Below are 22,892 nucleotides of genomic sequence, written 5' to 3'. Positions count from 1 at the left end.
AATTTCAAGGAAGTGTACGTAGGTGTTTAACATTTTCTTCGCTTTAGGAATGCCCTCGTTTGCTGTGCGGTGTGATCGTTAAACTTGATCAATTGATCATTTGTATCGGAGTCCGTTCGTCAGTCGGTAGTTCAAATGCCCACAGGCTCACTGGGTTTCGATTTAAAGCTTTCGTGACTGCAGGGATTCATCTTCTTGGTTCTTTCGGTAAAGTCACGTAGAAGGGAAATAATAAAATAATAAAAATATCACATAATAAAATACAATTCTCACGACGTTTCAGCCACAACGCAAGCAGCCGTCCTCAGGTGAAGAACAGGGCTGTCGGAAAGACGCTACCGAAAGAACCAAGAAGAGAGAAAAAAGCTCACTGGGTTATACACAACAAACTGCATATCAGAATAGTTGCCGAATCGGCGAAACCAGATGTAGTTGGGAACATGCTCAGTAGGTGTTGTAATAATTCTTGCCTGTTCGAAGTTAGATACACCAATTACATTGTGCACTACACCCGCAAACAAATAATACGCTCGGTGTGAATATGAAATTTTAAAGATTTGATTTCTTCAATCTGAACCAATAGTGAATGGAAATATTGCGTTTGTTTTATACACCGTGTATCACGACGAGATGCGAATGCTTATCTATTCGTCTGCTTATCTTCTTGTAATTGCACGCTTGCAAAAGGACGTAAGTAAAGTCGACCTTGCACCTGTGAGTAAAGGGGTGGATGATGAAAGTGATGAGCCGGCGCTTGAGGACAACGAGCAAAGTGTCGTTCACGAGGTTGACGACACGCAGAGCCTGGAATCGGGAGGCCCCGAAGGAGCCGGGGCAGAGGACGATGGCGCCAACGAATCGCGAGCAGCTTTCGATGAGCAAGCCGACGGTCGCACGAGGGACGGGCGTGAAAAGCCGAAGACGGGCTCCGATGAAAACGCAGCGGACACCGGCGCTGCAGCCCTGCCACGCGGCGATGAGAAGGCCACGGACTCGTCGAATCCCCAGTTCACCAAAATGACCCGTGTACGAACTGCCGAGGGAATCGCCGCGTTGCCCGCAGACGACCAGAGTGACGTTGGTCTTCGTCGGACCAGTTCGGCGGGGGAAACGGCGCGGCGCGGAGGAGGTGGAGACGACGATGGCTTCGTACGAGAGGACACGGTCGCGTTGTCCACACGACACGGTGGAAACGACTCGTGCGCTGATGCGGTGGGTCAGAGCGCCGCAAGTCCGACGGCCGCCCGGGCGTGTGACGAAGACTTCGCGTCGTCCGAGAAGCCGCCCTCGATTCCTACCACCCCCCCCGCCCGGCCACCGAGTCTTCCCGAGGACTCGAGCTCACTCAACGTAAAGGCGTTAGTTCAAACATTTAACGAAATGCTTATGAAATCGGCGCACAAAGATCGACCGAGTAGCAGTATTGTTTTCAAAAGCAAACCTGTTGACGATGAACAAGGAAGCGCGTGCGTGTTAGCGAGCGCCGCCGCCGTGGAGATAGATACCTGCGATGCCGCAGTTAATTCCGAGCTGGCGGTCGCTGTTAAATCATTAAATGAACGCCGTGCACTTGACAGACCCGCACTCCGAGCTTGTCATCCTCGAGCGAACGACGCCTTTCCTTCCAAGGAGCAGGGCACGCCATGCAGCTCCGCGTGGAGAAGCGCAGAATCCAATGTCGATTGCAGAAAGCAGTTCTCGGAAAAGGAATGTCGAGATGACATCGAGAGGTTTAACCACGAGGTCGATATGTTGAAGCAAGCTTTTTTCCATTTGGAAAAGCAGAATATTCATCTCAAACAGAAGGTACATGGTTTTAACGGTGTCACATTAAATCGTGTGCCTTCGGACTCCCGTGCATTTTGCATGCGATAACGGGGAACTGGGTTTTCTTTCGAGCAAATGAAGGCATTTTTTTAAAACACGTCAGACCTATAAAAGCACTTTATGAAGCCTGTGTTAGTGGGTATTATGGATTAGAAACAGTTACAATAACTTGTTGTTAGCTCTAACATTCTTTTGCTAACCCAGAGTGTCCGTTGCCATCCGTTTAACATTTCCCCGCCAAGTTTCATTCTCATCATCTCATATGTAGCGGCCTCTTTTCCAAAATGAATTCGTAGCTCATATTCACACATTAAAGCGGACGGGTTTCCAAGCGGGCAGGATCTACTTTGCCTCTTATCTCAGTTGTTGGCTGCGATCGGCGCTGTGATCGGCGTTGTGCTTGTCCCTCCCTCCTCGTGACGGTGAGGCGCACGCACCGGCGCTGCCGCGTCGTTCCCGCGATTGTTTATCCAACATACTCTTAGTTTTTTCGGTAAAGTCATGTAGGTAAAAAAATGAAATAAAAATGAATAAAAATAAAATAATAAAAATCACGACGTTTCGGAGGCAACACAAGTCTCCGTCATCAGGTGGGACCGTCAAAGCCAGATTTGCTGTATCAATATATTTGCTGTATCAATATACAGCAAATCTGGCTGTGACGGTTCCATCTGATGACGGAGACTTGTGTTGCCTCCGAAACGTCGTGATTTTTATTATTTTATTTTTATGTTTCATGTACGTGACTTTACCGAAAAAACTAAGAGTATGAATCCTTGCAGTCACGAAAGCTTCAAATCTAGAATGTTTATCCAACACCACTGCGGTGACATCGCTGGAGTTACCCTGTTCACCTTCTTATCTGGCGCTCTGTCTCAACGGGGGGGGGCAGCACCTGTGATGACATCCTCTCCGTTCTTCTGTGTTCTCTGCCGCCCTCTTCACTTCGACGAATGCCCCTTTCCTCTCCCTCCTTTTTCCCTGCCATTGTTATTGTTGTTTCAGCTCACTCATCGGCTCATTTCACAATTCTCACACCCCAGATGTTGACGTTAGATGCTTATTGCTCAATTTGGTTGCGAGATTTTTAAACGATAATAACTGGTGCGTTGCTAAATGCTTGAACGCACGGCAATGAAATCAGTTTGGGTGTGTCGGGTGGCCAGATCATCGCATGGCCTGACCCAAAAAGTCAACTATAAACCATACTGTTGGTTGCAAAAAGCTACGGGTGACATCTTTCCTTATGTTTCATTTTGAATAGATTACCTCCGACAGACCAGACAAGGCTGCTGGTGATGCGGCTGTGAGACGCGATTTTCAAAATGGGCCTGCAAGCCTCTCCGCTCAGACGAGTGGGCCGAAGCCTTCCGAGATTGAGCAGCAGGGGCCACGGCACGGACTTCCCGCGGCCCGCCACGAGGAACACCAACACCGGAGTGGCAGACGTGCCATCGGCGGCGGCGGCGGTGGAGTCCGCGGTCTGCCTTCAAGGCCTCTTTCAGACTCTCTGGCGCCCACCAAGAGACACACTGCTGCTCCCAAGTATGGCTACTAGGCAGAGCGTTCGTTTTGTCATAGAAAATGTATCTAATATTATGCAGTGGATTCTCCATTATCCGCGTGCGGTTTATCCGATTTGCGGATTAACCGCCCAAATTAATGATGTAAAAACATGTTCTTGGTTCTTTCGGTAAAGTCACGTAGAAGGGAAGTAATAAAATAATAAAAATATTAAACAATACAATTCTCATGACGTTTCGACTGGAACAAAAGCAATAATCAAGAAAATGTTCTTGCTGTGGATTTCACACCTGATGATGATTGCTTGTGTTGCAGTCGAATTTTATTGTTGAATATTTTTATTATTTCATTATTTCCCTTCTACGTGACTTTACTGAAAGAACCAAGAATATGAATCCCTGCAGTCACGAAAGCTTTAAATCAAAATGTAAAAACAGTCACATTGTGTTATTTATTTATTACAAGTCATCTGCTGAAAGCGAACAAATATGTGCTCCGGTTAATCTAAAATCCACGTGATCGCCTCTACAGTACAGTAGTTGCATATCTTTACAATAGTGGGCGGAGTTTGATTGATTTTGATTGGCGTGGCTCTGCTGTTCACTTCGTGGGCGCGGTCTTCTGCGAAAATGGTTCTATTTTTGTATGCACCGCGATTTTGAATTATCCGCGGCCATCCTCCCCATCATGAGCGCTGCTAATCGAAAGTCTGCTGTGTTTCTGTTTGCGTACCAGCACAGTTTCAATTCATGTTGCCTCATTGGTTTTTTTTTCACCGTGTGTCTTCCATCTTTTGTTTTTCTCTCTTGCACGTTCAGCCACTGTATTACGTGCAATCATTTATCACGGAACACTGCAGTTGGTTGGCACCCAGCGGTTTAACATCATAAGTCGATAAGTAAGCAGTTGTGTCGTATTCACGATGCGAACAATGTGCTCATATGTTGACATTCTGTGTTTGTTTGAAAGGGAACGCACTGCCAGGAACGGTATTGAAAGCGACGACATTAAAGCAGGGGTAAGTCTTTCTCCGGCAGCATTTGTTGACATTATGGTCTTCAAAAGACCAAACTCTGCACCGTTGCGAGTTCAGGTGTAGACAAATGAGACACGACTGCCCAGTACTTTCACCGAGCACTTCTCTTAGATTATGTTGGCGCCCTTCCTCTCGGCACGAAGCGTACTTGCCCGCCTGCGATAAATAACGAGACGCCCACTTGATTGATCCTTTCTTTCACCGACTCTTAATGTACGGTCCACATGCTACCACACAACTACCTCCAGGTAAAACTCTGTGGACAACTGCCAGAAACGAACTGCCAAACACTCATCAGAAGCGTTCCCTGTGGCCATTCAGTTGGCCTTGTTACATTCTTGCACGTGCACCACACATCGAGGTCTGCTCGTCACGGGAGAGCGCGTCAGGAGAGAATTCGTGTCGTGTTTGCTGCTGCTCCTCCACAGATGAAAGTGGTTCACTTATACGGTCCACAGTTTGAGTTGCATGGCCATACTCTTAGGTTTTTTTCGGTAAAGTAATGTAGGTAAAAAAATAAATAACATTGAAATAAAATAATAATAAATGAAAATAACTAAATTAAATCACGACGTTTCGGAGGCAACACAAGTCTCCGTCTTCAGGTGGGACCGTCACAGTTAAATTTACTGTGACGGTCCCACCTGAAATTCTAATCGATCACTCGTCATGTGCAGGCCCCGACTGTGTCCTCAAGGAAGATGCAGAGAGATGATTTAGCAAGCACCTCAGGGGTTCATGAACACACGCTTGAGCTTTCCGCACTCGATCACCGCACAGTCCTCAAGGATGGTGAAAGGGATCAAATTACATCACGAATCTTTTGCGATCCGCGGCGTTGGATCGCGATCCAGTGATTGGCGATAGGCGCTTTAAACGACGTTAATGCATTTCGTCACCTGCAATGTGGAATGTGCAAAACTGCAGGCGTCCTAATAGAGTTTGGAGGTTGACACGGATAATAGAGTTCTAGAGTCCTCCTTAAATCATTAAACCTAAGGAGTCAATATTCGTGAACAGGTACTCCGGCACAACACTGACCGGGCGGCGGTGGCAATGCACGTAGCCTGTAATCCTCCGCTGTGGAGGCAGCGAGGATCGGCGGGTTGTGCAGATGCTGTGAAACTCCTTTGCAGTGGGCGTCGGGGAGGTTTCATACCGTGGCTTGCTAGGAGAAATCTGTGCAGGGTAGTGTGGACTAATGGCATGTCCCTTCTGGTTGAAATGGAGTGTTTCCCCCTCTCGTCCACGGTTTCTCCAAGTGCTCCGGTTTCCTTCCGCACGTACCTCCCATAAACGCTCATTAATTGGCCGGTAAACACCTTGATATATAAAGGACAGCAGAGCTTTGCTAATTTTTGGCACAGGCTCAGCCGCGTGGCTGCCGTCCAACTTCTCTGTGGTTCCTCTCACCTCTCGAGTCATTCTCTCTTTCCGAGCGAACACTGCAAGTTGAAATCAGTGCCCCGATGCCCTTGAGATTGCTGCTTTTATTTTTGCTTTTATTTAACGACGCACGACCCTTGACGCCGTGAAAGTGTAGGTGCCGAGAGGACGATCTTTCTCTCCCCCTTCCCTCTGGCCTTGTTGCGATGGGGCCGTGCAGCTGCCGGCAGGCCTGGACGTGCTCACCGAGTCGTCGGACACGGAGGACTCGGAGGGGGCGGTGATCGGCTCCCTGCCGTCCTTCTCCAACCCCATTCTGCAGGGGCTCTCCATCGCAGGTCCGTGTCCACTCCGTACGGCTTTTCTAAACAAGCCACTGGAGGAGCTGTGCACTTTTAAATAATCTAGATTGAAAACGTATTTTTTTAGAACTCCTTTTTGTGTTGAGTTTTGTTTTCCTTTCCCCCGCACCTCCGATTAGCGCGGTTGGCTACGTACGGTGCGAAAGAAGTTCAACTAACGCAGGCAATTCCTCGTTTCACGCGGTAGTAGATGCGTTCCTGAAAAGTGCCGCGTGAAAAACGCGTTAAGCGAAAACAGTTTCCCCATAAATATCGTGAAAGTTTGGCGAGATACGATGTACGCACGATGCGGTAAGATGGCGGGACACAGAACTGAAGGTACGTTGCCGCGTTGCTGTATCGTACCGCTCAGCCGCGCAGCTCAACACAATGTATTACTTCTAGAGGAAACACATGCTAATTAACTGATTACTAATCTATTATATCATTACGATAAACCCCTCCTCCGCCTATGATCTCTGCACCTGATGCTCTATTTAAGACCGGAAGCAGGTGGATTGCATCACGATTCTGGCAAATCGCCCGATGATGTTGGATGTAATTACCAGTGAAACGTCACAGTACTCATTGTAAATGTTGTGGATTTACTCTCCAACACACTGGTGGGCTGAAGTGGTAATTAATTGGCTCGTTTTGTTTACGTGACAAACCTTGCCGGCTGTGTCGGGTGGTGGAAGGTTACGACACATTTATACTTACGCGATCTAGCCCCAAAAACCATTATTACGAATAGTATTGGTCGTGAAAGCCTACTATGTGTTAAACCAAAGTAGTTCGCCGTCGAACGCTCAGAAACCGCGCTGTAACGGTGCACGCGCTCCGCATTCTCAGTTTTCAGTTTTCATTTAATTTTCATGTATTAGGTATGACCCTGTGAAACGTCTTAAAGTGACGACACGCAACAGAAAAATCCAGGAAAAAACAGCAAAGTCTTCCAGAAAAAGCACCGCATTTCAACGCTGTGTGCAAAAATCCCAGTGGGATGCAAGTCAAACAATAACAACCACATAATACAATGTAGATTAAAGTTATCAGGCTAACTCTGTACTACAACAAACAAGCATGGCTAAACCAAAACGTTTTCGAAATCACCAAAATAAAGCCATAAAAACAATGTAACAGTGATCATAGGAACTGTGATTCTAACGAACGGCCCCATTCCGCATTGTGCGCAAGTGTTCCCGAATGGAAGAACCGCATTGCAGCGAATTCGCGCCCTCCGAACACCACGCTTTAAGCCAGGACTCCCCGCGTGTCCTGCGTCGCGTCAAATCCCGTCGGGTTTTTGTGGCTTCTTTCCCTAACGTCCACGTTTGGACTCGCAGCGGACGTTCTCTTCATCACGTAACCTTCTTGAATATGAAATTAATGATTGAATTGAATAAGCAGACAATACGCCCACCTTCACAGATCCATCCCCTCCAGTAGATTTGACACATCCCATCAGCTGCACGGCCTTCCGGAAGTGCGTAATTTTTTGCAGCATTTGTTCAAAGTAAGCAACCTTTGGACTGGTTTTTGTCGTCAGCATTTGGGCTTGCTTGAAAACAAATGCTGGTGAACTGCCAGGCACATATAGGCAAGGATCCTCTATCAGGTACGAAGGATGCAACAGATGAAGTGAGTTAAATAAAAGCGTGTAATAAAGAGCAAACCCTTTGATGATGAACAAAAGAAGGAAACATCCAAAAATAAACCAGACACCTGCAGATACAACCTCCAAATTTACATTCGTTCTAAAACAGGCATTTTTATGCAAGCCTTTCCTTTTTATTTATCTCGAATTTCATTTAGTAATTATAGCCCTGTTGTTCTCATCACTCACCCATCCCCCGTAAGGTGTGTGGTGTGAGCACACACCTCGTGTAATCACCACCACACATGTAACACCCTTTAGATCCACCCAAGTATTGACGTAGCTCAACCGTGAAGATGTTTGGAGTGTTGGTAAGTGCTCGGTTTAGTGCTGTGTGTGCATTGTGAGCTTCGTTTCTAAAAATCTCAGGCTCCTATTGATCGCTACGCAGTAAGTGTAGTTATGAGTGTGTGTTTCCTAGCTGACAAAGGGAAGGCAGGATATTTGTTTTAGCCTGGGAGCATGTGTGTGTTGTGGGGAGCGGTAGTGTAACGATTAGCGCACCGCGCTACCATAACCCGGCGAACCGCGTTTGATTCAGGCTCACGGCCAACGTCAGTGCCGAATATTCCTAGCCTCTACGTCCACTCAGCCTTAAACGAGTACCTGGTGCGGTGTGTACACATCAGCATTGGGGATATAAAGGCGGTCGGGCGTGGTGTTGACCACCCCCCCCCCCAGCCTTAATAGCTGCTCGCTAACAGCGATTGTCCCAGCAGTCTAAGGGATCTTTGTTGTTGTTGTTGTTGTGTGTGCGTGCGTGTGTTGTTTGCCCGCGCGGTGCGTTCCGTCAGATCCGGCGCAGTATGCGAGGCTTCAGGCGTGGGTCTTCCAGGCCCAGCGAGGGTTGGAGTGGGAGAAGAACCGATACTGCCTGCTGTCCGACAAGGTGAGCACCACGTCATGTCTCACACTTGTCACGTCTTCCTTGCGATGTCGGGAAGTTACTGGGGGCTATGCCACTTTTAAATCATCCACATTAACCAACTAATTAAAAAAATCACGACGTTTCGGAGGCAACACAAGCCTCCGTCTTCAGGTGGAACCGTCACAGCTACGACAGCTGTCGTGGCTGTGACGGTTGTGTTGCCTCCGAAACGTCGTGAATTTTTAAATTTGTTTTATTTTACTTTTATTAATTTAAATTTTTTACCTACGTGACTTTACCGAAAAAACCTAAGAGTATGAATCATTGAAGTCACGAAAGCTTCAAATCTAGAATTAACCAACTACTTTCTTTAAAGCTGCTTGTTGTTGTGTTTAGTTTGTTGTCCTTCCCCCCTGCACCTCCGGTTAGCACGGTTGACCGGGTACGGTGCAAAAAGAAGTTCAGCGAACATACAAACTAACCAGCTTCAAAACGAACATATTTGTCCCCGTGGTGCATGCGGGTACGTGAAGGACAACGCTTGTTTTTTCCTTTCACGGGCGATGCGCGAGAAGCTGAAGCAGGTGGAGGCAGAGCGGAGTGCCGTGCAGAAGGCTCTGTCAGAGATGACGAGAAGCAAAGAGGGTCTCGAGGAAGAGAAGGTCAACCTGGAATCGGACCTCGACGCCCTCCGGTATTGACCAGTGTCCGTCGTGGTGCTGCGCTCCCTCGTCGGTGCGGATTCTTGTGCTTTTGAATTCGCATTGGTAGCTGGACGTTGTCTTTTCTGCAAGTCACGATTTCCGCCCCCGGCTCTGGCTGCCGGTCGATTAACCGTGGAATGCCACGCGGCGCCTGCTTTCACGGGAGACGTTTAAAGAGCCCCGTTGAAAAGTCAGTTGCAGAAAAAGTCTGCCCATCGTGTCCTCGGCGTCAAGGTCCTAATTTGTCAACTTTTTTCAAATGTACATGCAAATTAATCGATTTTGATTCGACCGGTGGTTCTGAACCTGAGGTGCACGCACCCCCTGGGCGAGACATGGCCAGATGTTTTTAAATAATCGAAAACACAAATTAAGCACGGGCACGTAAGTAACAACTACTTTGTTTGAGAATAGGTTTTCCACCTTTTTTCTGGCAACAAACAGCTGTTTTATCTGGCAACAAAACTGACACCTTTTTTACAAGGAGTAATTTTTGCATTGACCACAATACCTGCGGTCGGAATGCAAACAAAAAACACAACTCTGATAATGTATGCACTGTCCTTGAAATTGATTGGTCCACACCCGAGACAGCTTTTCTTAGAGCCTAGTCTCACATGGTGTTGGACCAGATGACGCCAAAAGGCGCACAACTCAAAGACAATGCACCATCAGAGTATGAGAGCTCGGGGTAAGCATTTTTGTTGCCAGATAAAAGGGTAAAAAAACAATAATCATATTTTGCTACTGGCAAAGGAGGTTCCAATAGTGAGGTGTTAAGATATTAGAAAACCAAACTGAAACCTTTTACAAAGAATCATGTCTGCATTAACCACAATACTTGTGGTCAGAATGCAAACAAAAAACACACTGATAACACTGGTCAACAAAAAAAAAATTCTGGCCTGGACTTTTGCAGCTGTTTTAGACTAATTTCAGGGTGTTGATTCCAAATCTGATCTCAGATTTGCTCTATCACATCTCATTTTGATGCTATCGGCATACCCCATTTTCATTGATTTTACCCGAAATTAACTCTGTCACTTATGATTGCAAGTTGTTGCGAGTCAGTGACTGCTTTAGTGTTAAAATATGGTGCTGTATTTTTAGGATAGTGTGTTTATAATATAATTTTATGTAGATATCCACATTTATTTAATATTTTTCTTCTGCAGTTTTTATTGTAAATGCAATATTTGATATCTCAAAAACCTGATAGACAAAAACTGATGCCAGATTTGGAATCAGCACCCCAAAATTACATTAAAACCGTCGGAATACCTTATGCCAGAAAAAGTGTGTTGACCAGTGTAATATATGCATAGTCCTTGAAGCTGATTGGTCCATATTCTTAGGCTTTTAAATAAAAAAAAAATATATTATTTCTATTTTACTTTTATTAATTTCAATTTTTTACCTACGTGACTTTACCGAAAAAACCTAAGAATATGAATCCTTGCAGTCACGAAAGCTGCAAATCTAGAACTGATTGCTCCACACCAGAGACGCGCGGTTTCACTCTGTCCGCGTCGCGTTCTCGCTTTGCGCGCGTCGCCGCAAGGGATTCGCTGCAGCAGGAGCGGGAGAATGGCCGCGGTGTCTCCAAGCTGTACGAGCAGTGCCAAGCTCAGCTGCAGCTCAAGGAGGAGCAGCTTCTGCTGGAGGAGAAGGAGAAGAGGCGCGCGGAGCACAACCTGCAGACTGCGCAGCTGGAGAAGTCCATCACGGAGCAACGCGTGCAGCTGCTGAGTGACCATTTAGCAGAGGTACCAAGGCCACCTTCTTGGTTCTTTCGGTCAAGTCACGTAGCAGGGAAATAATAAAATAATGAAAATAAAACATGATAAAATAATTCTCACGACGTTTCGGCCACAACGCAAGCAGCCGTCCTCAGGTGAAGAACAGGTCTGTCGGGGTGACAGCGTCTGAATGAAACACCACCAGGCTTGGTGCGTATATTTAAGCTGGGTTGGAGGGGGAAGAGCGCCTTGACAAAATAATTTGCATATCAAGAGGAATTTAGCATATCTATGGGAAATGCAGATATGGGATTAGTCACTTTTGGCGTCCTCTGGTCTGACCCGGTTGAGACGAGGCTCAAAAGAAAGCTGTCTCTGGTGTGGATCAATCAGTTTCAAGGACAATGCATATATGATCAGAGTGTGTTTTTTTTGTTTGCATTCTGACCACAAGTATTGTGGTTAATGCAGACATGATTCATTGTAGAAAGGTTTCAGCTTTGTTGCCAGAAAAAAAGGGGAAAAAGCTATTCTCATAGCTTACATATAGATTGATGCTCGTGCGTAACACACAAAAAATAAATAAATGTTCGAAAACTGGCGTGACACTTTTGGATGCTAAAACAATATCTGGTGGGGGGGGAGTGTTTTATTATGATGTATGTTCAAATATGATTGGCGGAATGACGCGTCATTTGCTGAAAACTGTGTGTTCACGTATTTGTGCCTTGTTTTATTGTTTAAGCTCGAGAAGAAGCTGTCTGAAATCCAGCCAGACTTGGAGAACGAGAGGTCATTGCGACTGCAGCAAGAACGCGTTCTTGACGAGCATTTGCAAAAGCAGCAGCAATCGCAAGAGGAACGCGAAAGGAACTCTGTGAGTAAACCGCATGGCCCTGTCACCGTGCGTGGCGGCACTTGGCCAAACATCACGAGAACGACTTTGAACTGTGGAGCTTTTTTGCAGCAGCAGCGACCTTTGGCCTTCACGAATGATCGCTCAAACAAAGTGGCTTATAGCGTGGAGATTCATAGCAGCCACATACTCTAAACGCAAACAAGCATGGTTACATATTCTTGGTTCTTTCGGTAAAGTCACGTAGAAATAATAAATAATATAAATTTAAGCATGGTTACAACAATAATACTGATGCCTGCTGTATATTTACAGTTTGCATGTGTCTCTCCCGGTGGTCGCGTGCATTTTTTCTGGGTCCTCCGGTTTTTCCCCCCACATTTAGAATCAACGTGACGCGCTTAGAGTATTTGGCTACTATACATGTCCACGTGATGATGATGATGATAAGCCACTTCGTTGAGCTATCATTCATGGCCAGGTAATTTTTGAAAAAGAGTTACATAGCTCAGTGGTTCTTACCTGGTAAAATGAAACTAGTTTAGTTTATAGACATGCCTGTGCTGTGTGTACAGGCGGCATGTGTTCAGGGAGAGGACCTCGGGCGACCGTCCCTGGCCCTGGACAACAGCAAGCTGCAGGAGGAGATCTCCGTGTTGAATCGTGACATGCAGCGCCACTCCGCATCCTTCAGAGAAAGGGAAGAACTCTTAATGAATGAAAAGAACACGTTGCTTGAAAACCTCGAGGCCCTGCGGAGAAAGGTGAATCTGAACGAGGACGCCCTGCAGCAAGCCGTCCAGAAGTACAACGTGGAGTTGAGCAGCGCAAGAGCGTCAGCGGACGAGAACGCCCGAAGGCTTGAGCAAGAGACGGTCAGCAGGGAGCGCGCACTGGAAGAATTGGAGACTGTCAGGAAGCAGCTGCTGCGGGCGACGTCCGAGCGAGGCGATGGGCTCGAGGACAACGACGGCCCGGGGCAGCCGGAGCTGCAGCAGAGGCGGCGTGATGCCACGGAGCTGCGTGAGCTGCTGGAGCGGGAGGCGCTGCTGTCCCAGCAGCTGAGCCGCACGGAGAGCCGCTGCAGCGAGCTGGAGAGCGAGCGCCACCGCCAGTCGCTGGAGCTCGTCGAGAAGGAGCACGCGCTGGAAACCTGCCGGAGGGAGTTGGGCGTCGCACGCCAGCGGGCCGAGGAGCTGGACGTCGCCCTGCGCGGCGAGAGGGAGGAGACGGCCAAGCTGCTGGTGCGCGAGGAGTCGCAGAAGGAGCGCATGGTGCAGGCCCAGAGCGACAATCTGCTGCTGCGCCAGCAGCTGGAGGAGGCCAGCGCGAAGGTGTTGCAAAAGGAGACGGTCGTTACGGGAATTCAGGACAGGTTCGACGACCTGCTGTCCAAACTCCAGGCTGACAAGAACCAGCGGGAGCAGGTGCTGGAGGAGCGGAATCACGAACTTGTCGCCAGTGCCAACTGCTTGAAGGAGACGATGAAGAAATTGGAGGATGAGAAAAGCAATAACGAGGTAAGCCTCTGTGTGCTCCGTTTCAATCCACACGTTTTGGTGTTTGCCGCAGGAGATAAAATCTGTCACTAATGAAAGCGTCAGAGATACGGAATTTTCACTCCAGGCCTCCCCAGATGTGTACACAGGACCCAGTTCACCGGCGTTGCTGTATGTTAGCGGCAGGGTTCATGAGAGCGATGTGTTCACAGGACCTGCTGCACCAGCGGAAGCAGGACCTGGCCGACGCTCTGAAGAAGCTGGCCATGTCGGAGGCCTCTCTGGATATCACCGTCAACCATCGCACTGCGCTGGAGGCCGAGAAAACTCAACTGCACAACAACTTGGAATCACAGAGACAGCAGGTTAGGAGCGACCTCGGCCAAGCTGACCTGGTCACGGATAGGGCACTGACCAATCCTTATAGCTCAAACCCACCCACATGATAACACGTAGCTGCTGTATACGCATCATCATCAAACGTTCCCAGCACATCACCAGCCATGGCTTTTTTTCCCTGCTGTTTTCATACAGGTTAAGCAGCGGCAGATTAACGTTTACCATTGCCCAGAGGTCGCAACCGGGTACCCGATACCCCTACCCTACCCGATACCCGGCTACCCGTACCCGGCCAGGTATGGGTAGCCGTTTGCGACCCTGGTGCGGCCGGGTACGGGTACGGGTAAGGAATCAAAACCCGTTTGCGACCTCTGCCGTTGCCCACTGTTAGAGGCCGCACGGGAGATCGTTGTCGTTGTGCACACTCGTTTGCCGTCGTGCGTGCGCACGTGCGTGCGTGCGTGCGCTCGTGTGTGCGTCGCAGCTGCTGGACAAGGAGCGTGAGCACGTGCGGGCGGAGCAGCAGCTGCAGGAGGTGCAGGCGGCGCTGCAGCAGAGCAGGCGGGAGGCGGCGGCGCACGCCGCCAGTGGCCACGAGCGCGCGTGCAGCCTCGACCGTGCCCGCAGGCAGCTCCAGGAGCTGGAGGACAAGTGCCAGCGGTGCGTACCCCCCCCCCCCCGCTGACGCCGCCATCGCTCGTCGCCTCGATTTCGCGAACGTGCCAGTACCGGTGGTTCTGGGGGCGGTTTCGTCTTGCGGGATAACCGGCAACGTGGCCCCGATCTCGTCACACCCTGAAAGCGAAATTCGGGATTGCGCTTGGACGGGTGATGACCAGCTCACGGCAGGTTGTCGTATGTTTGCTGCGGGGTTGCGATTCTACGGCACCCGCACGTCCATGCTCTCCCCGCCTTGAGCAAGCCCACGCTGGTCCGCGCGGTGTAAGCGTGGTCGCATAACCCCCACGGCGTCGTCCGGCAAATCGGTCGATTGACAAAGCACCTTGAGATTTTATGAAAGGCGCCAATATGAGCTGTGATTATTGTTGTCATCACCCTCGCAGCGGCTTTTGGATAGCCATCCAACAAAGACGATCGTCACATCGCGCGCTTTAAGATGCGCTCCTGCGGACGTCTGGAATGCTCTTCCTTTTGATATTAGAAAGCTACGGTTGGCTACATCATGTGCGAAATAAGTTCAACATACATACGTCTGCTTAATGTGTCCGTCACTTAATTGTAACTGCACGATGATTTTTTTTTAAACAAAGAAGCTCAACATAGATTATTATTATTGTGAATTGATAAGAACCGATGTGATTCGGCGATACGCCGCCCGGCTCCCGAGTGCGTTGCGACGGGTGAAACGCCCGTGCTGGTGGTGAGGGCGGCGGCGTGCCTCTGTGTGCCCAGGGTGGAGGCGGAGAGGAGTCGGCTGGAGGCGGCCGTGCAGGCTCACAGCGGCAACGCGGAAGCGCTGCGGGCTCAGCTGCAGGGCTCGGCGCAGGTGCCCGCACGCGCTCGCACGCACACGGCACACGCACACGCTTGCACGCACGCGCCAGCCCACACGCGCTCTCCCGCAAGCGCTCGCACGCACACGCTCGCACGCACGCGTTCTCCCGCAAGCGCTCACACGCACGCGGCACACGGGGGCGGCTTGCCGAACGCTGAGTACGCCGGACGCTCCACGCCACGCCAACGCCTCCATATCCCTTATTGTTCCTTCTTCTCACCCTGGCCCCTAATCCCAGTGCTTCACCATGCCCATACCCCCCCCCCCCCTCAATATTTATAAGGGCACCGCGGTGGCTAAATGTTAACTTCCTCGCCTGGTATGGAGGATGTCGTGGGTTCGATCCCGGCGACCCTGACGCCTGCTGCTGTATATTTGGACCTCTTTTCCTGCACCACCTCCTCTTTCCAACACCTCCTCTTACCACCGCCTCCTCTTACCAGCACCTCCTCTTACCAGCTCGCAGAGACCATTCCTACACCACCACCACCACCGCCACACTTGACCTCACCTTCCTGCAAAGCACCCGCTGGAGATTGTATTATCCAGCCGGATGTTTATTTTTTCCGTGAACTTTCCCTCGTTGATCCCCCTCCACCCACGTTGAGGACTCGGTCTTACCAGACACTGTTTTGTCTTCTCTGTACTGCGTTCAACCACCACCACCACACTGCAGCTCACACAATACCTTCACCTGACTCACCCATCCACTCACCCACTCACCCACCCACCACACTGCAGGTCACAACACTTCTCTTTGCGCATCTTCATTGGCACCGCTCAGCGTCTCTTTTTCAAACCTCCCATAATAATATTGATTTGAAGCTTTCGTGACTGCAAGAATGCATACTCTTTGGTTCTTTCGGTAAAGTCACGTAGGTGGAAAAATAAATTTATTTTTTGTTTTATTTTATTTTTCTCCCATAATTACCTTGCTCAATTCAAGCAGCGTGTTGACTCTCATCTATGACTACGTTGAGAGTGCTTCTTGATACTGGGCCTGTGCTCGTCCACTGCGTAAACATATTTTCGTTTCGACTTCTCATTAGTTCACCGAGTGCGACTTCTCTATCTCCTGGCCAAATGCAGCCGTCTACTTCGTTCATTATCCGGATCATTCCCCGAGTCATTTCTTGATGTTCGAGCGGAAGTCCCCTTAATGCGTTCGTGAAAAAGAAAGCCACAGCGAGGGATGTTATGAATTTGTGTGCCGGTGTCATCACCCCCACTTCTGCGTACAGTGACACAGACTCTGCATCAGAGGTCGCAACCGGGTACCCGATACCCGTACCCTACCCGATACCCGGCTACCCGTACCCGGCCGGGTACGGGTACCCGTTTGCGACCCTGGTGCGGCCGGGTACGGGTAAGGCGTGAGTCACTGGTGAGTCACCGTGTGTCACTCATTTCCCAACGTCTTGTCTCTTCTCACAATTCAAGTTCCTAGAACCAACCCACCCGCGCCTGCAACATGGCTTCATCCCAGAGGTCGCAATCGGGTACCCGTACCCTACCCAATACCCGGCCGGGTACGGGTAGCCGGGTATCGGGTAGGGTACGGGTACGGGTACCCGTTTGCGACCCTGGTGCAGCCGGGTACGGGTACGGGTAAGGAATCAAAACCCGTTTGCGACCTCTGCTCTGCATTCCCTCTGCAGCATAGAAGCTTCTTCCGAGCTCACTCTCGGACACAACCCCAAGCCCATTGAATGAACGCCGCAGCCAATTCGATGTTCAACGTTACCCGTGAATGTATCTCAGGACTGCAAGAGCTTGGAGGAGACAGCGAAGCAGTTGAGTGAAGAGAAGAATGCATTGGAGGAGAAACTAAAACAGGTGAGACAGATTAACACGTCGGATTTCGCGATACAATATTAGCCATAATAGAGGGGTGTTTTTTTTGGGTTAGATCGCGTGAATATAAATGTGTCGTTAAACCCGCCACCACCCGACACAGCCGATTAGTAAGATTTGTCACGTAAACAGAACGTGCCAGTTCGTTTCTCGTACTACACCGGGGTGTTAAAGAGAGTAAACCCACAACATTTGTAATTCGAGTACGATGTTTCGCAAGTAATTACAACTAGCATCATCAGGCGACAGCCAGAGTTAAGAATAGACTGTCCCAATGATTGCTAAAGTCTAACGGTGGGGGAGGGGGGGCCGATGCATCAGCTGATTTACCCTTAGCTGAGCGGTGGTGCCAACACACGTGGCCGCCTGTAACCCAGCACTGTGGAGGCAGCAGCGAGGGTTGGCAGATCACCGCACAAAAGTTGCGGTTTCCTCCCACTTGTATAACAAACACTCATTAGTTGGCTGAAAACATCTTAATCTTGAGAGGATCGCAGAGCTTGGGAAATTGTTGGTAGCACCGGGTCTCACCCGCTGGCTGTGGTTCCTCAGCGAATGTGAGGTGCGCTTGCATGTACGACTACGCTGCTACATAAAACTAAACCATACTAAACATCGCATTGCCCTGTGCCGGACACACGATTGCATTTACGCAGCATAGACTAAAGAGATAGCAGGATGAACTTTGTAGAGTCATTAACAAGCGTTATACAAAGACATGAAGGGGAAAGGTTGTTTCAACAATTTGAGTGCGCAAATTGTAAATTTTGTGGATTTACTCTCCAACACACCGGTGGCTGAAGTAGTAAACTAATTGGCGCGTTTTGTTTTAAGTGACAAATCTTACTGGCTGTGTCCGATGGTGGAGGGTTACGACTCATTTATACTCACGCGATATAACCCAAAAACCTTTTTTTATTAACAAACACAGGAACACAAATGACAGGAAAGTATATTGAAAAGATCAAATCGGTGCTGTAACCAAGGGAATTATTTTTTTAGGAAATAAATTACAAAATCATGGGAACAACAATCACATCACTGAGACGGTTGCGGGTTTACAGTGGAGGAACTATGCCCTCCCAAAGTCAAAACATCCCTCTGCTCAAATTGGCAGTCCTACCCAGTGGTGGGAATTCCAGTATGTCTCTCCGACAGACAGGATGATCTTGAAAGTATTCAATCTTAGAAATGATAAACCGTGCAAGTTATAGATTTGGCACGTTTGTTTTTGTATATACGTGTCATTACGTGTTTGCTGTGTAAGTGCCACTTGTGACCCCGTCTGCCCTTACCGGCGAGATGTTTCATATGGAGAGATTATCCAGGTGAACTATTTCCATAAGTAAAATAACACGATTAGAAGATACAAGGAATTCAAATAAAATGACAAAGCTTCGTTTTTCGGGTCACGTCTTTAAGGCGCCGACAGCAAGTGGTACCGCATGCATCAGTCCTTTTACCTTCATGAGCAACCGCGTAGACATGTTGTGCGTATGCTGAACTTCTTTCGCACCGTACGTAGCCTCACGGTGCTAATTGGAGGTGTGGGGGAAGGACAACAATCAGTGTCGCCCTGATTTCGGTCTCACTGCCTGTGTCTCTGCTGGATTGGTTTTCCCGGTTAGAACTCGGCTTCGTGGATAATCAACACGAGCTCAAAAATCATTCATGAATAATAATAATCATTGCCGATGGTCCGCAGCCTCTCCATGGACGTGTTGCGTATCGTTTTTGGGGCGACAGATCGAAAGCGCTATGCTGGCGGCGTCGGAGGAGAAGGCCCCAGAGCTGCCGGAGTCCGACGCACGGCTCTCCCAGATGAGCACGGAGAGGGCCGAGGTGGCAGCCAAGGTGGAAGCTCAAGTTCACACCTACTCCGTGCGGTTTTTTATTTTATTTCGTCAATTAGATGTCGATCCGCACGGTTTACGGAGAATACGGGGTGTCCGTCGTCGTGATTTTATTGGCGCACGTGGTGTTGATGTTTGCCGCATGAGCAGCGGTCGAAACGTGTCGGTGTACGCTGGCAACGACGCGGGATTGTAGCGGAGCGGACTGAGCGTGGGGGGGGTCTGTGGCCATGCGTCGTTGACGTCTCTCGTGTCGCTGCTCGACAGCTGGACGAGGAGAGGAGGCGGCGTCTAGGGGAGGTGGAGGGCAAACTGGAGCGCAAGTCCAGGAAGTATGCAGATCTGCAGGAAGAGTGCAACAGGTTAGTCCTCTCTCACCTTGGCTTTGGTTGACACGGCTTGCTTCCTGCTTCCTGAATTGGGACGTTCATTGCGGGTTCGAGAGCAGATTGGCACGCGTTGAAACAGGAATTACGCAGTTCTAATTAACAGGATCGAAGAGCAAGGATTATCGTCCCGCCGCTAATCCTTGCTCTTTGATCGTTTATAATAATGAAAATCGTATTTATTCTTGATTTGAAGCTTTCGTGACTGCAGGAATCCATACTCTTTGGTTCTTTCGGTAAAGTCACGTAGGTAGAAATAAAATAAAATAAAATCAAATTTTATATTTTTTATTTTAAAAATGTATTTTATTTTATATTATTTTATTTTAGAAATAAAATAACATAATATAAAAAAAAAAATTTTTTTATAAAAAAATAATAATTTTATTTTATATTATTTTATTTCTACTTTTTTAAAATAAAAATTTTAATTTTATATTATTTTATTTCTACCTACGTGACTTTACTGAAAGAACCAAAGAGTATCGTATTTATGATCCCATTTTTATATTATCATCATCAGCAATGATCATTCCGCTTCTGGATGAAGGACTCCCCAAGCTGACGCCATGTCTCACGGTCCTGCGATGAAACTGTCATTGCACCACCGCCAACGCAGCATCACCAAATAATCCCATTACTCAGATCATTCTATTTAGATTATCATCAAGGCTCTTATTCGTAGTAGTATTATTATTGCCGTATATTTATTCTAGGTACAAGATGTAGGGAAATGTAACGCTTTCCAGTTGCACAAGTAATTAACTTTCAACATACAACACTTGTTACATGTTTGCATATTCAGACACGCAGACTTTATTTCAAGCCGGTAAGGCCCGTTGAGCTAAGCGGCTTATTTACGTGTACGATCGCAGCCCAAGACCATCGCCAGTGGCGGCATTTGCAGGAGATCGCGGTTGCATAGTCAAGTTCAAGTTCATTTATTAGGTATAGCCTTGTGAGCCATTCGGCTCTTGAATCGGGTGCAACCGCAACAAACACAAAACAAAAACATGAACAAGAAAACATCTTAAAGTGAATATGTGACTGAGGGCAACAGAAAATCCAAGAAAAGACAGCAAAATATTGCAGAAAAAGCACCGCACACCAACGCTGTGTGCAAAAATCCCAGTGGGATGCAAGTCAAACAACAACAACCACAAGACAAATTAGATTAATTCTAGATTTGAAGCTTTCGTGACTGCAAGGATCCACACACCCAGGCTCCCTCGGTAAAGTCACGTAGGTAAAAAATAAAAATAAAATTAATAGAAGTAATAATAGAAATAAAGTAGGAGGTGCACAGATTCACATTCGTAGAGAGTCATAGATCTATATTGAGACTTGTAGACCACAGCTTAAGGCGGTTGGCAGTGGCGGCAGTAGCAGGACATCGCTGGGAGGGGATGTGCAAACCAACCAAAGTAAAACACACAATTTACACGAAACCCACGCCAAAACGTATCGCAAAGAATAAACAGTGCTTTAAAAAAAACAAATACAAAACAGCGTCAGAAAATTTTGCCGCAGACCTGTGTAAATTAACCGTATGTATGGCTTCACGGACCCGCTGTCGTTTTAAACGGTGCGTGAGCTCAGTCTTTCCCAAGCTGCGTCCTGCGGGAACGCTGGTGGGAGGCTCCGCAAGTGGACCCGCGGGAACCATCGCAGAAGCCGATTCCCTTTCACGAAATGCAAGGTCGCTTTCCTCGAGCTTTAGCCCGCGATCAGGAGGGTTGACGGCTGTCGCCACGGGCACCGAGGGGTTGGGGACCGCAGGTTTTCTGGCGCACGAGATCCCCGTGAGCCCAGCCGTGTGCCGGGCCGTGTTGGTAACAGCGGCGCGTGTGTTGGGGCGCAGGATGAAATTGCAGATGAAGGCGCTGAAGAAGGAGCGCGAGCAGGCGAGGCTCTCACGGAGTGAGGGCGACAGGTTCCTCCTGCAGGCTGATGACCCCGGCAGACACGCGCAGGAAAAGGTGCGTAGCGGGGAGGCGGAGAGAGAGAAAGAGCCGCTCTCCTTTCGTCGCGTTGCATCGTTCACAGCAGACTTCCAGGATAAACACGCCCGCATTCGAGACCCAGACATCGCACCCCCTGGCTTTGACGTTCCTCCTCCGCCTCCTCCTCGGAGTCACCGGCGGTTTAAACTGTGGCCGCCGTCTTGTCCTCCCGTGGGCTTGGATCTTTCATTTTCTATTTACGGAGGAGATGTGCGCGTCGGCCTGTTGATGTTCTTAAGCGGTTGACGGCGCCGCGGTGGCGAGATGTGAACTCCCTCGCCTGGTACGCAGGAGGTCGTGGGTTCGATCCCGACGACCCTTGACGCCTGTTGTATATTTGGAGCTGGAATGTGTCCTCCCCTTGGTCGCATGGGGTTTTCTCCGGGTCCTCCGTTTTTCCTCTCTACGTTTAGAAACATGCATTTCGAGTATTTGGCTGATATACATTTTCCACTCGATAAGCCACTTTGTTGAGCTATCATTTGTGGCCGGGTCGCTTCTGAAAAAGAGCTACACAGCTCAGTGGGCCTTACCTGCTAAAATAAAAAAAGAGCTAATAGTTTAGTTTATCGTATAGCAATGCATCAGCTCCTGCGAATATTGCGGGGCCGACCCATTGCGCTAGCCTCGTAGGTCAGCATCAGGACCTCATAGTCCGCTCGATGCTCGACTGCTAGCCAGTGCAGAGACAAGAGAATGGGTGTGTTTGCGGCGTGCTCATCGGCGACGCTGCCGGCTTTGCTTTGCGCGATGAGCAGAGGCTGGAGGAGCTGACGAGGCAGCTGCAGGCCACCCAGGACACGGCTCAGAGTTTGCAGCGCAGCAACCGCGAGCTGGAGGAGCAGCTGCGGCGCAGCAAGCGCCACCTGCAGGTGCCCGCCGGTGCCCCCTCTGTCGCGGACGTTGTTCGCGCGAATTTACGTTCGCTTACCTCCCTCCGATCAGCACGGTTGGCTACGTACGTGCGAGGCTCGTTGTCAGGGGCGTCCTGCTAGGTTTTCGCAGGAGGTGGTGACGTTTGCCGTGCTTTTACACGTGAAGTTACTTGCGACGTTATTCATGACTGAACGTTTGTTTACCTCCGGTGAGTACGGTTGGCTACGTACGGTACGGAAGAAGAAGTTCAGCATAAATATAAATGTGTCGTTAAACCCGCCACCACCCGCCACAGCCAATTAGTAAGGTTTAATCACGTGGACAAAACGTGCCAATTTATTACGAGTACAGCACGAACCGGTGTGTGTTGGAGAGTGAACCCACTACAACATTTACAATTCGCTACGTGGGTGCAGTTTGGGTGGGGGGGGGGGTGGTCCTGGCTTTTCACTCGCCCGTAACCGCTTCCTTAACCCCGGGTAGACGCGTATGTGAAATGTTGTTCTGACGTTGACGTAATCAAGGTAATGGTGCCCTTAATTGAGAGAATAAATAATTTGATGCAGGATTTCCGAATCAACGTCTTATGATGTTTATTCAAACCGAGTTCGTATTTCAAGAGCAATGG

The 22,892-nt window shown here is 48.9% G+C and overlaps 1 protein-coding gene across 1 annotated transcript in view; it reads left to right on the top strand.

Annotated features, from left to right (window-relative positions):
- LOC144732778 (ankyrin repeat domain-containing protein 26-like) overlaps positions 1 to 22,892 on the top strand; it is a 32,664-nt gene that overhangs the window by 1,490 nt on the left and 8,282 nt on the right. Inside the window, exons 3-19 of the mRNA XM_078614365.1 lie at positions 688 to 1,806; positions 3,092 to 3,372; positions 4,321 to 4,369; positions 5,994 to 6,111; positions 8,566 to 8,660; positions 9,215 to 9,333; positions 10,905 to 11,109; positions 11,828 to 11,959; positions 12,514 to 13,458; positions 13,650 to 13,802; positions 14,261 to 14,436; positions 15,190 to 15,283; positions 17,054 to 17,128; positions 18,893 to 19,027; positions 19,267 to 19,361; positions 21,247 to 21,364; positions 22,147 to 22,260. Coding sequence (XP_078470491.1) covers positions 688 to 1,806; positions 3,092 to 3,372; positions 4,321 to 4,369; positions 5,994 to 6,111; positions 8,566 to 8,660; positions 9,215 to 9,333; positions 10,905 to 11,109; positions 11,828 to 11,959; positions 12,514 to 13,458; positions 13,650 to 13,802; positions 14,261 to 14,436; positions 15,190 to 15,283; positions 17,054 to 17,128; positions 18,893 to 19,027; positions 19,267 to 19,361; positions 21,247 to 21,364; positions 22,147 to 22,260 — 4,023 coding nt within the window. The remainder of the gene's footprint in view (positions 1 to 687; positions 1,807 to 3,091; positions 3,373 to 4,320; positions 4,370 to 5,993; positions 6,112 to 8,565; positions 8,661 to 9,214; positions 9,334 to 10,904; positions 11,110 to 11,827; positions 11,960 to 12,513; positions 13,459 to 13,649; positions 13,803 to 14,260; positions 14,437 to 15,189; positions 15,284 to 17,053; positions 17,129 to 18,892; positions 19,028 to 19,266; positions 19,362 to 21,246; positions 21,365 to 22,146; positions 22,261 to 22,892) is intronic.

The sequence above is a fragment of the Lampetra planeri genome, chromosome 44 (genome assembly GCF_965212315.1).
Source record: "Lampetra planeri chromosome 44, kcLamPlan1.2.h2, whole genome shotgun sequence".
Lineage (NCBI taxonomy): Eukaryota > Metazoa > Chordata > Hyperoartia > Petromyzontiformes > Petromyzontidae > Lampetra > Lampetra planeri.
Note: the sequence above shows the minus strand (reverse complement) of the source record. Positions and strands in the feature narration are given on the sequence as shown.